This window comes from Merops nubicus, unplaced genomic scaffold, assembly GCF_000691845.1.
Source record: "Merops nubicus isolate BGI_N331 unplaced genomic scaffold, ASM69184v1 scaffold13101, whole genome shotgun sequence".
NCBI lineage: Eukaryota > Metazoa > Chordata > Aves > Coraciiformes > Meropidae > Merops > Merops nubicus.
In genome coordinates this window covers 1-16,532 of record NW_008587665.1, presented here as the reverse complement: position 1 = coordinate 16,532, position 16,532 = coordinate 1, and the positions used below count along the sequence as shown (strand labels likewise).

The 16,532-nt window shown below is 42.7% G+C and overlaps 1 protein-coding gene across 1 annotated transcript; it reads left to right on the top strand.

Annotated features, from left to right (window-relative positions):
- Positions 1-342: 342 nt before the first annotated feature.
- On the top strand, positions 343-16,525 carry TRANK1 (tetratricopeptide repeat and ankyrin repeat containing 1; the record flags this gene model as incomplete). Its single annotated transcript, XM_008949009.1, has 13 exons — positions 343-492; positions 809-1,063; positions 1,869-2,045; positions 2,666-5,503; positions 6,101-6,300; positions 6,886-7,023; positions 7,539-7,679; positions 8,062-8,218; positions 9,451-9,539; positions 11,988-12,091; positions 13,914-14,046; positions 14,689-14,834; positions 16,216-16,525. Coding segments are annotated over 13 exons (4,838 nt in total), but the record flags the coding sequence as incomplete, so codon positions are not given.
- Positions 16,526-16,532: the final 7 nt, after the last annotated feature.

The following is a 16,532-nucleotide window of genomic DNA, read 5'->3' as shown; positions in this document are numbered from 1 at the left end:
TAACTGGCACTGAGGAGTCAGACAAGCTCAGGACATCTGCTTTAAACTATGCTGAAAACATGACTGGTTTTAGGCATCCCCTCTAAAAATCCTGCCTGCATGCATATCAACTTGTGAACTATCAGTTTTCAACCTAGTCTATTATAGTAAAGATTGTATTTGAGTGTGTCAGATGTCCTTTGGGATATGAAATCCATCTTGGGCATGGTTTTGGCAGTAAGAGCTTCAACCATCTGACTTCAACCTGCCACCACACGTTCCTTAGAGCCCAGAGATGTACCATGTTACAGTTCTGCCCTAAAAACATGGAGCTGGATTTTGAATTTCTGTAATGTTTTGCAGGGAACAAAGAAAAAGCTGGTTCAGATTCTCTCCTGGATGTTCTTGAGCAGTTTGTCCAGTTCTACAGGCTTGAAAATGGAGTACATCATAAAGACATATGGGAGGCAGATGCAGTGAAACGACTTCTGAAAGTGCTGTCTTCTGTGAAAGGTACAGTGGGCTCCCATCTCCCCCCCTCACAAAGCTTAATGGCTCTGAAAAGTGTGTTTTATGCTAACAGACAATTTTGGTTCTTTTACCCCTTCCTTCTCTTCCCTGTTTCTGCAACAGGGATGGGCACAAAAATTCACTATGGTGAAACAAAACCTTCAAACTGACCTGTCCATCAGCACAAGGATGGAAAGATGCAAGGGTGATGTTTTGCTGTTTGAATTTATTGAGTTCATTATTCCTGAAATGAGTTGACAGGGAGATGGGTTTTATGTGGCTTTGAATGAGTTGACCTTGTCTTCTCTCTCTCTTGCAGAAATCCCTGAAGGGGTGGTTTGCAACATCTCTGATGCCTGTGCTGACAGCTTCATAAAACAGCTGCTGGAGAAGCAAATGTGGAGGACAGTTTTGCTGCTGCTCACGGGGAAAGCCACTGTGTCAGAGTCCTCAGGGGCAGGAGGGCTCTTCAAAAACTGTGACCTCTCAGACGTGGACATCGGCAACGTCGTCCAGCGCTGCGACGGGACGGATGAGCAGATGCACCTCATAAGGTGCTTGGTTGAACGAGGAGGTGAAAACTCTGCAGTATTAATATCTTATAAAAGACCTAGAGGGTTTTTTTGGGGGGGTTTGGAGCAATACAGTTTCAGGAATACCAGCGTGGGGGGTTTTGTGGCTGCGTGTGAGCGCAGCAGCTCGTTGGGGTGCCATCCGTTGGCTGCGTGGGGGAGCTGGTGAGGCTACAGAGGGTGGGAGGTGTTATTCCAGTGAAATTTGGCTCTCAGGGTTGGTAAAAGGCCAGAGATGAGTCTTTGCTTGTAGTGCCTTTGGGGTTTCATTTCTCTGTCTTCAGCCACAATATTATCCTGGTATTATCTGGTTCAGTCCGTTCTGTCACGAGTCATGGGCTACCTGAGTGATTTCAAAGGCATGACCTGATGTCTGTCTTTTTTTGGCTAGTGTAGACATCATCATTTTCCTGTTCTGCATGAGGTTTATCCCTAAGACTCCTCTGACATTTTTCATTTCCTCTTTAGTACTTGATGTTAGCTGTAAATCACAGACCCACAGTCCTCCTGCAGCCTTGTGAGTGCCAGAGGTGCAGGGAGGCTTCTTGTTTTGGTCAGTGACTGAGCTGAAGATAAGTTCTGGCCCTTCTGTCTTCCTATTGCCACAGGAGGACTGGCAGCTCAGCTTAATGAGGAGCTTCTCAAGATTTTCTTAGTCAAAAACTCCTTTTAACAGTAAAAAGCTGACCAAAAAACCCTCACCTTCTCAGGCAATCAGGGTGTACCTTCATCTGCTCAAAACTTTCTGTAGCTTGTAGGTCTGGTGTATCAATTTAAGCCCTGATATCCTCATGTCCTTCACACCAGCTTCTCCACATGGAACTGGTACCAACTCTGAAATACCACTGCAAATATGCCTCAAAAAGAATTACTTTAAACTGGTGCATTTTCTGCTGACCAAGGGCGCAGATCCTCGAAGCATCTCCACTGCACAAGGAGATACTCCTCTGCATGCTGCAGTTTCCATCTGTTTGAATAAAAAAGGTAAGATTTTTGTGTGCTGGGGCCTGGGGGATGCCAAGAGCTCTAGCCAGATGTGCATGGTTTATTTTCACAGCAGCTGTTGAAAAATTCCCCATTTCTTACCTCGTCAGCTGCCCCTTCTGGGGCTGTTTGCTGTTCATGGAATCACGGTTTGGTTGGAAGAGAACTTTAAGATCATCAGGTCCAGCTGTTCCCACAGCACTGTCAGGTCCCCAGTGACCCCTGTCCCTCAGCACCACATCTCCACAGACCCCGGAGCTGCTGGTCATTGAGATGAGCAGTCACCAGCTTGCCTTGTGCTACCTAGCACAGCTGGTGTTGGGAGATGAACAAATCTGTCTGCACCCAGAGGTTAAAAAAGGAATGAAATCAATGCTACAGGAACAGTTGCAGCACTGAGGATATCAAATCTTTCCTGCCATTCTGTTGTTGTCCCTGAATATTAGAAAAGCTCAATTTTGACCCATTTTCATGTTTTACAAATATGAAATGTGGATTTTTTTTTGAGAAAAAATTGATTTTCGTTTAATACCTCAAGAAAAAGAAAATATTAAAGATTGTTGACCTGCTAAGCAGCCTTCTAAAGTGATTTATTTTTTTCTTTGTTCTCTCACTTTCAGATGAGGCTGCTTTAAACATCCTGAACTATCTGCTTGATCTCTTTGCTTCAAGACCTTCTGACTTTCCATACCTGAATCCAAACGTGCAAGATGAGCATGGAGACACAGTGATGCACCGTGTTTTTCAGAGAGGAGTTTCACCACAGGCTTTTAGAGTAATGGAATCCTTGGCCAGATTTGATATTAACTTAAACATCAAAAACAAATTAGGGAGAGATGTGGGGCATAAAAGCAAAAAAAATTACGTCCTGCTACGTGCCTGGAATAATGCTACAGGGGAGAAGAGGAGGTGTCGTCAGGATGTAGCAGGGCAGGGTGTTAAAACTGTCCCAGCCTCTAAGATTTCCCAGCCAAAGAGCTCTGGGCGTCCTGGCAACGTGGTGCGTGGTGATTTAAAGCCTCCCTGCTCTGTGAAGGCAGAAAAGGATCCTTTGGCAAAGCAGGAGACAGAAAGAGTCACTAATGCCTTAACCCTGCAGGAGAGTCTGGTGCAGGCAATCACGGCTTTGATTCAGCAGCTGAAATTGGGTGATGCCCTGAGAAAGGGTCACCCTCTGGTACAAAAGCCATCTTCAGCCCAGGTGAAGTTGGAAGAGGGAAGGAAGGGGTCCTCCCAACCTTGTGGAAGCACAGCTGAGGGAAAAAGGGGTGACTGGGAGAAAAAGAAGGGAGGGGGGGAATTCAGCGTGGCCCAGCCTCATGGAGAGAAGGAAGAACAGGAGGAAGAGAAGGAGAAGATTCTGGATATTGAGGCCTATGTGCAGGAGTTTGACAACATGACCTGGGAGATTGAGTGCACCCCTGAAATGCTGAAGACGTTGGGCAGCAAAGCTGTGCCTCACTATCTGAAAACTAGAACCATCATGACAATCAAGCAGCTCGGCAACGGGGAATGGACCAGGGGCCTTCACAAGCCACTGAAACACTTGAAAGCTGACATCCAGCTCTTCGAAGCCAAGTTGGGCAAAGGGGCAAGAATGCTGTGGGAGCTTGCCATTGACTTTTCTCCCCGTTGCAGCGAGAGCGCGGAGAAGATCATGGAGACAGAGCGGGCAAAAAGCCTTCCAGAAAAATCTGGTAGAGTTTACACAGAAATAATCAGAATTTGGGCCATTGTCCTCGACCACTGCAAGCTGAACCGTGTCTTAGATAGTATATGCATTTCCTACAACCGTGGCTTATCCTGCATCTTGAGGAAAAAGCTCAAGGGCATAAATGAAGGAGGACACCAGAACCACAGCGTGTCGACGCAGAGGCGCGTTCCACGTTGCTACGTCGAAGACTCAGAGGCAGAGAAATCCAAAGAACACACCATACCTGAGTATTTCCCTCCAGCCAGCGCAGCAGAACTGGAATACAACCTCATAAAATTTCACAGCTTCAGTACTAACATGGCCCTTAACATCATAAACGATGTGCATTCTTCAGTGGAGTACCCCTTCCGAGTGGGGGAGTTGGAGTACGCGGTCATCGATCTCAACCCACAGCCCATGGAACCCATCATTTTAATTGGGAGGAGTGGGACGGGGAAGACAACCTGCTGTTTGTACAGGCTTTGGAAAAAATTCTACTCCTACTGGGAAAAATCCACCTTGGCGAATGGTCCTCTGCTAGAGAGGCAAACCTGGCAGCAGATGCCGTGCAGTGAGGTTGGAAAAGCTGGGTCAGAGAAGGAGGAGAGTGAACCAAAACACAGCAGTGACAATTCCAGTGAGGAGCCAGGCAGTGACGAGCAGGACCAGAACAATGAGGTGGAAAAAGTTCCTGTGGGCACAGCTGGTGCAGAAATGAACTCGGGTGATGACCGTGAAGAAGCCCAAACGTGTCGTGCAGAAGCGTTGAACAGGTTGGAGCACCTGCACCAGATCTTTGTCACAAAAAATCCTGTCTTGTGCCAAGAAGTTCAGAAGAACTTCATTGAGCTTAGCAAATCTTCGAAGGTGACCAGTCACTTCAAGCCTCTGGAGCCAAGTGTTCACAAGCTACAAGATATTAAAGATGAAAATTTCCCGCTGTTTGTCACCTCCAAGCAGTTGTTGCTGCTGCTGGATGCATCCATGCCTGACCCGTTTTTTCCAAGAAATGAGGATGGAAGCCTTAAAAAAACCATTGTTGGCTGGAGTCCTCAGGAAGACTTGGTTTTACCACACTGGAAAGATGAGGATGAAGAAGGTAATGTTGAAGCAGACCCTGGTGATGGTGAAGGAGCTGCAGATGTGTGTCCGAGGGAGAGCGATCCTCGGGTATTCGTGACTTACAGCGTGTTTGCAAATGAAATCTGGCCAAAAATGATCAAAGGTAAAAGCTTGTACAACCCAGCGCTGGTTTGGAAAGAAATAAAATCCTTTTTGAAAGGCTCTTTTGAGGCACTGAGTTGCTCTGGGGGCAAACTTACTGAGGAGCAGTATAAAAAGCTGGGCCGAAAGAGGTCACCGAACTTCACGGAAGACAGGAGTGAAATCTACCACCTCTTCTGTCTCTATCAGCAGATACGGTCCCAGAGAGGCTACTTTGATGAAGAAGACTTGCTGTATAATCTATCTCAAAGACTCTCAAAGCTCAGGGAGCTGCCGTGGTCCATCCATGAGTTTTATGGGGATGAGATCCAGGATTTCACCCAAGCCGAGCTGGCGCTGTTGATGAAGTGCATCAATGACCCAAATTCCATGTTCCTCACTGGTGACACTGCCCAGAGCATCATGAAAGGAGTTGCCTTTAGGTTCAGTGACCTGAGGTCACTCTTTCACTACGCCAGCAAGAACTCCATGAACAAGAAGCAGCGTATCAGAAAACCAAGGAGGATTTATCAGTTGTACCAGAACTACAGGTCCCATTCAGGTAGAGTAACCAATTTATCATCTTGAGCCTCTGCTCTTCAGCTGTCACTGGTGATTGGCATTCTGATTTCAATCAGAGCTAATTCAAAGCATCTTTAAGCAGCCTGGTTGTTTAAGAAATCAGATGATCAGCTTTTTCCCCCATGCCAGTTCTCTAATGGAGAATTTTTCTTCACCTCAACTGGAGAACCAAAAATGATTGTTTTTAAAACGGTCATTGTTTGGACACTCATGGTTTGACTGGATTTGGAGGAGAGCTTGACAAATAATCATACCCATTTCTGTTGTCTGGTCCCCAAATCCCTCTTCTTTGCAGCATTCCTCGGCTGCTTCTGCTTTTCTTGTTTCTCATTTATACCCTTCATTTTGTGAGGGTGCTGCTAAGCCTTTGAAGGATGCTGCAGGCCCAAGGATAAAGGCCACTCAAAATGGCAGAAACAAAGTGGACCTCACAGCTTCTCTCTTCCCTGACTAGCTTTTTTTTTTGTCAGGATATTGCTCGATTTCACACTTCTATCAAAAATCTTTTTAAGAGTGTGTTGGTGAGAGTATGAAAGGCTCAGCCTGAGGTCTGCAATCTCCATTCTGCTTGCTGCAGGTATCCTCCGTTTGGCATCTGGAGTGGTTGATTTACTTCAGCATTACTTCCCAGAGTCCTTCGACAGGCTTCCTAAGGACTGTGGTCTCTTTGATGGCCCAAAGCCCACGGTCTTGGAGTCCTGCAGCGTCAGCGACCTGGCGATCCTGCTGAGGGGCAACAAGAGGAAAACACAACCCGTGGAATTTGGAGCCCATCAGGTTTGATTTTCACACTGTAGGGCTTTTTGCAGGTTCTTCCAGCTGAATCATCATTTTTTTTTGGTGGACTGCCCACAACTTTCTTTTTTTTAAGCCCTTGTAGCTCACTGATAAATGAGATTTGTCACTTTTTAAACGTAGAAACCTTGGTTGTGTTGGTTTCTGTTCCTTCTTGGTATACACATCCAGCTCTTCCTGTTCTTTTGTGCATCAGGTGTTGCCTTGTCCCCTTCCTTTCCTTTTTTTGGTGGACTGCCCACAACTTTCTTTTTTTTAAGCCCTTGTAGCTCACTGATAAATGAGATTTGTCACTTTTTAAACGTAGAAACCTTGGTTGTGTTGGTTTCTGTTCCTTCTTGGTACACATCCAACTTTTCTCCTGCATCATTTTGTTGCCTTGTCCCATTCCTTTCCAACTCCAAATTTTCTTCCACCAGACCTCCAAGTGTCTGCCCATGCCACACGTTTGTCAGTCTTCTCATGGCAGCTTTGTGACCTTTTTTTTGCAGAATGTGCTTTCTCTATGCAGCTCTTACCTTTTTTGGCTTCCTAATATTTTCTCTTTATTCATGTATTTTGTAACAGGTGATATTAGTGGCAAATGAGACTGCCAAGGAGAAGATACCTGAGGAGCTTAGTTTAGCCCTTGTGCTGACAATTTATGAAGCAAAGGGCTTGGAATTTGATGATGTTCTACTTTACAACTTTTTCACTGATTCAGAGGTATTGAATTCTTATCTGTTTTCTGCATTTTTTTCTTTATTTTACATGTGGTCTAGTTGGCTTTCCAGCTGAGGAAGGACCCTGTGTCTCCTCTCATGGTGATGGTTTCATCACAGCAGAAAAGAGTATCAGTAGAAAAGAATATCAGATTTACTTATTGGTATATTAGATGTTGAATATGATTTCCTTGTAGAAGAGTGATACTGCAGTATCCTGATTTAACAGTGGTGATACAGAGTGGAATGGCAACACAAATGTCATTCCCAGTGTGCTCCACCACCATGATGAGCATCCTCAGTCCCTGGGAAGTAACAGGCAGCTTGAAATCAGTTCAAGCCAGTTAATGAATATTGATGTTTTTTCTTTACATACTTCCCTGAGGTAATTTTCTTCCACTCTGAGCCTTCTTCAGTTGGTGGGATACGTTGGTCCATCACAACATGACTTTATCTTTTGCATCTGTGGGTAGTAGTGATTGCTGCATGCAAGTAAACATCATTTTCTTGACCTTTTAGGCTAGCAAAGAATGGAAGATAATTTCTTCCTATACTCCAAATTCAGATGTGCAAGTGGGAAGCAAAGTCTTAATTGAAGTGCCCTTGGAGGATGTTACTGGTCTGCAGAAAACAACTCCTGTTAATGTAGGAATGTACAAGGTGAGTTCTTTGTAACATTGGGAATAGGAAGGATAAACTAAATTCTTAAATCTTAGAGAAATTCCTTCAAGAAATCTTCCATCCTGTAGTTCCATGTTCATTCAGATTGCTTTGTCTTTTTGGTAGGTGTTCATATTTGTGTGATCTTGATTTTTGAAAGAGAAAAGTTGGCTTATGGAATTAAAAAACCCCCACATTTAATATTTAGACTTGCTTATTTAAAGGTTCTGTGTTTGTTATTCAGTCTGTATCTATTTGCTGTTTTCTTATCACTGCAAAGTATGGGGTTTTTTTCACTACAGTTCATCTGACATTTCATCCCTTTTATTTTGGTGTGTTGTTTTTTTTCTTTTGTTTTGGTTCTTTTTTTTGTTTTATTCAGATGCTGAATGGAGAACTCAAACAATTGTACACTGCAGTTACAAGAGCCAGAGTCAATCTTTGGATCTTTGATGAAGACAGAGATAAACGGGCTCCAGCTTTTCAGTATTTCATCAAAAGAGAATTTGTTCAGGTTGTCAAAGCAGATGAAAAGAAAGGTAAAATTACCCAAAAAACTTTCTTTAAACACTGTCAAACCAGACACTCTAGACTTGCTGTCTTGCTTTTAGGCTGTGTGATAAAAGAAGGTTGAATTTCTTGATCCCTCTAAGTTCCCTTGCAAAGTTCCCCCAATTTCAGTGGGTCTTATTTCTAAAGATCAGTTTTGAATGTTAACACATGACTTTGTTGCTAATTCATTAGTATCAGTTTTCCAGCTGTTGTAGGAGAAATCTGAGATCACTCAGACAGACCTCATCTAGTATTTAATTGAGTTCTAACCAGTAAATTTAGGTATTTAATACCTACAGATGGATTGATGGTCAGTTCTCTATTTACTACACAATGTTGGCATGGGATACAGAGATCCTCACATAAGCTTACTAGATGTGTCTTCAATGTTAAATGCATGCAAAAATGTCACTTCCCAACCCATTAATGCCTGGTGTTGAGTAAAGGGATCTCTCAGCTTGGAGGAGGAACCTTGAGAGGCATTCCAGGTCAGGCTGGGTGGGGTTCTGAGCAACCTGCCCTAGTTACAATGTCCCTGCTCAGTGCAGGGGGCTTGGACTAGATGGCCTGGAAAGGTCTCTTTGAACCCAAACCAATCTGATTCTATGATCCCTACTCAGATCTTGCCACTCAGCCAGCTGCTATGGACAGAGCTGGATGGACACTTATGGCTGCAGAGACTTGTAGCCTAAAAGTGGTTAATTTTTAGTCAGATTTTCGGCTGTCTTTATACAGTTTCAGCCACTTATCAGCCCACTCTCCAGCCAAACCAGTTGGAGGTTTTTTATTGTTGTTTTGGTGCTGTTTTCTCACTGATAGCCTCAAACAATGGGATTAACTTTGGTCAGCAAGTAGGTCTAGAGCAAAGTTCTGCTAGTTCAAAGAGGAGCAGAGTGTCCATCACACCTCCACAGTAACCAAGGCTGTTCTTGGACAACTATCCCAACAGAGCTTTATCAAATGAAAGAATTTGGTTTATTTACATATAAATCCCAGTTTTGTCCAAAAACCCAAACATGGTTTATAGAGGTGTTTGAAAACCCAACCAAACTTGTTGGTTTTTTTCAGTGCTGATTGAGAGGGATAAAATACTAAGTTCAATACAAATCATAAAGAGTTTGGAACATTATGAGGTGTGAACTCTTAGTTTGGGGCATGTGCTACATGGTTTCTGTGATTTATCCATTCTGACATCAAATGATGACTTCTGACCCTCTAGATCTAGATGACAGCATGTTTGCTAAAACCTCAACTCCAGAAGAATGGATTGCACAGGGAGACTACTATGCTAAACATCAGTTCTGGGAGGTAGGAGCATATGTTTATCTGAAATAAGGATTCTTGTCTATTCTGAAATGTTCTTTGCATCTATAAAATGATCTGTAAACCTTCACTTGCTCCTTAGCAGTCTTAGTTTGGGGTTTGTAGTTGAGTAGGTGTCTACAGACTACTTGTAGATGACTTGCAAGAGGCAAGCAGGGAGAGCAAACCTATTGTCTGTAAACTGAAATGCTCTACTTGGGAATTTGCAGTCCAGTGAGGGAAGAACATTTGAATGCACACAAGTAAAAGATGGTTGGGAAAAAAACAATTACCCACAACTGGAGTTATCTGGAATTTGTGAACCTGAACCACGTGCGTGGCAATAACATTACTGCAGAAAAAATGAAAACATTTCTTGGAAGTGCATTGATGTGGTGATGATCTCAGAGGCCTTTCAGGGTGTTTTTTTGAGCAGTAATTAGGGGTGGATGCAAAACACACATTAAGGAACAGCGTGTAAGAACCAAGGGATTTCTAAGAAAACCACAGCAGGAGTAGAAAAATTATCATTTCCTTCCCTTCCTATTTAAAGAATGTGGAGATTTTTCAGCCTTTTGTTTCCTAAATTGAGAGTTAAAACAATCTAGATATGGGATGGCAGTTAAACAAAACCCAGCCAGGACAACACCACCAATGAATTATTCTACAAGGAATTAAGGGAGGATATTTCTACATCAACTGCCCGTGTCCATATGGGTGATTTAACTTCCCAGACATCAACTGGAAGTATCTGGGAACACCAGCAGGTCCTAGGGAGCTTCTGGTGTATGTTGAAGTTAACTTTCTGGTGCAGGTGTAAAGGGAGCTGACTAGGAAAGGTGCCTTCCTGGATTATTTGTTTGTAAACAGAGAGGGACTTGTGGGCAAAGTGGTGATTGGTGGCTGTCTTGGTCACAGTGGCCACAAAGTAGTTGAGTTTCAAATTGTTGGTGAAGGGAGAAAGACTTTGGCCCTGCTGATGGAGGTAGTTAGTAAGGACCACTGGGAATCTGCTTTTGTAGATCTTTGGGTCCATGAATGCTGGTCACTTTTTGAGAGCCTCTTCTTAAGAGCATAGGAGTGGGCAATTCCAAAGTGGGAGAAGTCAAGCAAGTGGGGCCCAAGGCTGGCTTGAGTGAGCAGGGATCTTTTAGAGCTTGGGCAGAAAGAGAAGGTGTGTGGATGTTGGAAGCAAGGACAGGCAACATGGGAGGACTACAGACACTGCCACTGTAGGGAAGAAATTTCTGCTGCCAAAGATCAGTAAGAGTTCAAGCTGGAAGAACAACAAAAAGGGCTTTTTTTAAAAAATACAGGAAGATACAGGAGAATCAGAGATGACATTGGTCCATTTCTTGATGAGTGAGTCACCTCACAAACAGGGATCTAGGCAGAGTGATGCCTTCTTCACCTCTGTCTTTAAGACCAATGATGAGCCCTTGGACTCCCAGAACTCTGTGTTGGAAGACCATTACTGGGGGTATGATAAACTTTATTGCAGGACCTCTCTCCATTGTTTGTCAACAGTCTTGAGAGCCTGGAGAGGTCCCAGTCAGTGTGGTGGATTTGGATTTTAGCAAAGCTTTTGATACTGTCTCACAGTCTCTCCTTTGTTTTGCTGATAGCAACATATTTTTTTAATGTGGAAAATGGGTATTTATAACAAGGCAAAAATCAAAATAATCAGCTGCCACTATACAGAGAGTATCTTCCCTTGGAGAAAGCAAAAATCAAAATAATCAGCTGCCACTATACAGACAGTCTCTATCTTCCCTTGGAAAAAATCCCTTCCAACCCTGACAGATTCTGATCTGTTTTAGCAGAGGACTTTAGAGCCCTAATGGTTGGACTTGATGATCTTGGAGGTCCCTTCCAACCTAAATGATTCTATGATTCTATAATTGTTTAGATGAATAACAGAACAGCTGAAAAAATTTCATCTTGCAATTTGAAATGTATTGCTATTGATATTTGCTATTGGGTTTTCTTATCTTATATTATCTTATCCCAGAGAGGGCCTGATATGATAAAAACATGAATAAACTTTCTGTGCTTTTTGATTTTTTAGCTTTTGCACACGTTGGTTTTCCTGGCTCTTATTAGTAGAATTTATGTGGTAGGTGCCTGGGGACTTACAAATTAATGGCTCAAGGCCATCATTCAGATTGCAAATGCTGTTTGTTCTACCAGCCTACCAGGAATTTTTGCTTTCACTACTTCCATGTAAAACATTATAATTAAAATTCTAATTGCAGCAGGCCCACGTGGACTGACTTTAAAGCTTTTCATTTTGTCCTGAAAACATACTGCAGTGTTTTACCTTTCCCTTCTTCCAGGCTCCCTACCAGTCTTAATTTCCATTGCAGTGACTGTAGAATGAAGTGTTGCTTTTGTGTGGTTAAGCCATGGGTTGGATGCACATGGGTGAAAGCTGTGTGTGTGATTTCACCCCAGGTTGCAGCCAAGTGTTACCAAAAGGGAGGAGCAGCTGAGAAGTCAAAGCTGGCCTTGGCACACGATGCTGTTCTCAAAGTGCACGCCAAGAAAAGCAGCCCCAGGTAAGTGTAAATGTGGATCTGCAAATGTCAGGCCTCGTGGGAGCATGCAGGGGGAGATTGCCACCATGGTTGGTGGGGCTGGACTGGAGGTGGAGAGCCATGCAAGGAGGTGCATCATTGAATCATAGAAGATTTTGGGTTGGAAGGGACCTTTCAAGGCCATCTAATCCAACCTCCCTGCAGGGAGCAGGGACATCTGCAGCTAGAGCAGGGTGCTCAGAGCCCCATCCAGCCTCCCCTGGGATGGTTCCAGGGATGGGGCTGCGACTACCTCTCTGGGCAGCCTGGGCCAGGGGCTCACCACCCTCAGTATGAAAAATTTCTTCCCTCTATCTAGCCTAAATCTCCCTCTTTTAATTTAAAACCATCCCCCCTTGTGCTGTTGCAACAGGCCCTGCTAAAAAGATTGTCCCCCAGCTTTCTGATAGGCCCCCTTGTCCCCATCTCCATTATGGGCTGGCCATACCCAATGTGGCCCTTGAAAGGGCTTCCTGGATATGGGAGAGAAAAGCAGCAGGATCTGTGTTACCTCAGGAGGCTTTATATTCTTAGATATAGATAGAAGAGCATATGGCAACAGCAGTGCTCAACTCCACTGCATAGGCACTTAACAAAGAAGGAGGAATGGTGTCGTACAGTGGGGAAGAAAAACTGCTACCAAAAAGTGAGCTTTGGGGTAAAATTAGTGTTGGGAGTCAATCTCAACTCAATAAGCAGAACTAGGTCTGAACCAAAGGGTGATTTGGAAGGGACAGGGTTTGAGATGAGTCATGGACTTCGTGCTGTCAGCTGGGCAAAATAGCTCAAGAGTTTGACAGGGGAGAAAGCCTGCAGTTTTCTGAAGAGGCTGAAAAACAGTTTGGGACTTAAATAAGACAGGAAAAAAACCTTCAGGAGGACTTTAGACTGAAGTTAATGAATTCTTGTTTATGCTGGGGAGGATGAAAACTAGCAGTGGTAGCAGAGTGGGTAAGGAATAGAGCAGAGGAAGCTGGAGCTGAAGGGAGAAGATCTGGAGAAATGTTATTACTGGAGTTAAACAAGGTTTTACCATTTTAGTTATTTGTTTTATCTTGGTGGCCCTGGCTAGGAGTATAAGGATACTCATAAAATTTTAATGATCATATGATTTTTTGATGGGACTGAAAAAAAAATGTTTATTTCAGTTGGCTGTAAGCTGAGGTGCTTGTGAACTGGAGGAAATTTGATGAGAAGAAATTGGGTATCTGAGGATAAAATTTGATAAAACATATGTAACCACAAAGCTGAGGGAGGGTCTTTTTTTTTTTAGTAGAAATATTATTGCTGGTGTACAAAGCCTAAGTAAAATTTTTTTGCTTTATAATATGATATGCTCTGTAAGGTTCTGATCCTCCAGACTCAAGCATGAATTCAGGCTAGGTCTGGGAAATAAAACAGACAGGCTGAGGTGAAACCAGAAAGGCTGGGCTTGTTTAGTGATACAGAACAAAGCCTGAGAGCAAATTTGATTGTTGTCTTGATTGCTATTGGGGCTAAACAGCAGAAAGGAAGAAGGAGCAAGTGAAGCTGGAAAAGAGAAGCAGCACAAAACCACTCTGATGTACTTTAGTTTGAGAATTAAAAAACAGAAGGCAGCTTTTTGCTGGCAGAGCAGTGAGATTCTGGAACAGATTTCTGGACAGAACAGTGTCAGCCCAAAATACAGCTAATTGTAAGGTAATAGCTCAGCAGGTTATGTATGAAGAACAACACATGTCAGTGTTGGTTGGGTTCAATGACAGATCATGTGATCCTAAATTTAATTTGGTTCTAGGTGGTAATTTTCTCTTGCTTTCTACAGGGAAAAACAGCTGGAATATATGACATTAGCTAAAACTTACTTGGAATGTGGAGAACCAAAACTATCACTAAAATGCCTCTTCCAATCCAAGGAGTTCCGGCTGTGTGCAGAACTCTGTAAAAAGTTGGGAAAGGTATGAAAACATCTAAAATCTCCCTAAAACTTCAGCTGTTACTTCATTCAGGGCTCTGGTTATTCTGCAGCTTCACTGATTACAAACATCTTAATGGAACCTTGAAAATTGCAAGGGGTTTAAGTAATGTGCTAACAATAATTTTTGAAGTGTATGAGGATATTGAACCTTTTATTTGCAGTGTATTTCCACTGAATTAAGTGGAATTAAGTAGTTGCTCCTAAATATTTAAAGTGTATGATATGATTTTAGGGTTCCCAATCTGCATCCGTAACTGTTGTACTTTAATCCTGTTGATTCTGAGAGATTTGCAAGTCACCAGAAGTGTGGGGGGTGTTTTTAACAACAGGCAGAGCTGGGTGTGAATAAAAAGTACTTTGGAAATCCTGTATAATATCTTTCATTTTACATTCTACTTTTTTTAGACACAAATATTTTGAAGTTGTTTTTTTTTTAAATCAGTTGGGTTATAATGATGATTAGTTTAATATGTATTTGATTACATTCAGATCCTTTAATTAGTTTTTATTAAAGTGTGCTTCTCTGAGACACCTACGTGATGGAATTACTAAAATTTATTCTATCCATGTAGTTTTGAGTGTTTAGAGCACTTCAGTGTCATTACTGACTTCTGCATTGCAGATAAAAGATGCTGCAGTTTACTATCAGAAAAGCCAGTGCTACAAAGAAGCATCTGAATGCTATGAACAAATTGAGGAGTTTGATCTGGCAGTTAAAATGTACTGTCAGGAAGAACTCTATGAAGAAGCAGCAAAGGCAGTGGAAAGGTATGTCTTCCAAAACTGGGAATATCATTCTCTTTTCCATTTCCAAATCCAGCTGGCTCACCTTAAAATCTTCACAAGGGTTTTGACTGGTGACTTTGTCTTGGATGAAGTTGAATGAACTTTGTCAGAGTTCTCCCTTGGGCAATGATAACACACTGAAAGCATCCTGCTGTGTTCACAGCTGGAGCAGTGAAGAGCTTTCTTTTCCTGGGAATTTCCTTAGAACTGCCTTGCACTCTGCTTGAACTGATTTTATTAGTATTTTTTTTGACAGAACTTTGCATCTGGCACCATCCCTGTGACCTCATTAGTACCTCGTTGTGTAAAGAGTTCATTTATTTGCCATACCTTTCATTACACCTAGATTGATGACTTTTAAAGGCTATGTCCACACCTTCATGGAAATCCTTTGTGATGCACCTTTAATGAAGGCAACTGGTTTTTGAAGGCTTAAAGCTTGGTTTATGTGTAGAAATAGTTTAATCAAAAAGTTTAGCATTAAAGTCACCTTACCAGCTAACGATTTTTTTAATCGGCTTCCCCAAGTCATTCATGCAAATTCATCAGCCTAGGTACAAAAAAATCTACACTCCCACGTTTATCATGAAAAAGATGATGCTGAAAGGCTAATGATAATTTACTCACCCATCAGGAAGAAATTACTCATTCTCAGCATGCAGAAGAGAATAATTTTGCAAGACTGGCTAAGGGGATATCTTCATTTCACATCAGCCAATTAATAACCAAGTGTTTTGAAGTGCATCTTTTGAAAGGTGCAGCCAGGTTCTTCTGCTCAGGCCCTCAATAAACAGGAAAGTATATGTAGATATATGACAGAACTGCAAGAGTTCTCTAATCTGCCTGGTTTGTGTAAATTTTACAGAATATTATCTGTATTGGCCTGTGGAGGATTCATTGACATTTGCATTTGTTTCATCCTGGCTTCTGTTCATATTTCAAATATTCTATATTTGAAGCTTACTTGAGTAAACAGAAGATTATCACTGGCAAGATGTGATTAAAATAATTTGTACAGTGGTTTGACAGCACAAAGAAAGGGTCACTAATGCTGTGAATCTTGTTTATACCAGAAGTTTTTAATGGTCCTGCTTGAGACAGCCTTATGTTCTAACTGAATTCTTTCTGTGGATCCTTTAAGGTGATGGGGTTGTTTTTTAGCATGACAGGCTGAAAAATAGTTGGCCTTTTGAAAGGAAGGGCTTCGGGGGGAGCTATTTGTTTAATGTCTTAGGGGCTTTTTAGGAGTGCAGTGGGGTTTTTTTGTAGGTTAGTCATCTATGATAGCAAACTGTGATAAAAAAACTATGATAATAAACTGAGATTAAAAAACTACAATAATAAAATATATCTGTGATTTCAGGTATGAGTTGCTGCTAACTACAAAAGGACAGATGGCTTCCAAACTCTCATGTACAGCGAATCAGTTGTACTTGGAAGCGGCTGCGAAGTACCTGAGCATGAACAGAAGGGAGGAAATGATGCAGGTCCTCTCCAAGCTGGACGTAGAGGATCAGCTCGAATTCCTGAAGTCTCGTGGCTGCCTGCACCAAACAGCAGCCTTGCTGAAAAGGGAGGGTCGTCGGGAGGAGGCGGCCAAGCTGATGAAGCAGCACGGCTTCGCCTTGGAAGCGGCCGGCCTGACGGCGCTGAGGGAGTTCCGCGCCTCCTGCCTGCTGG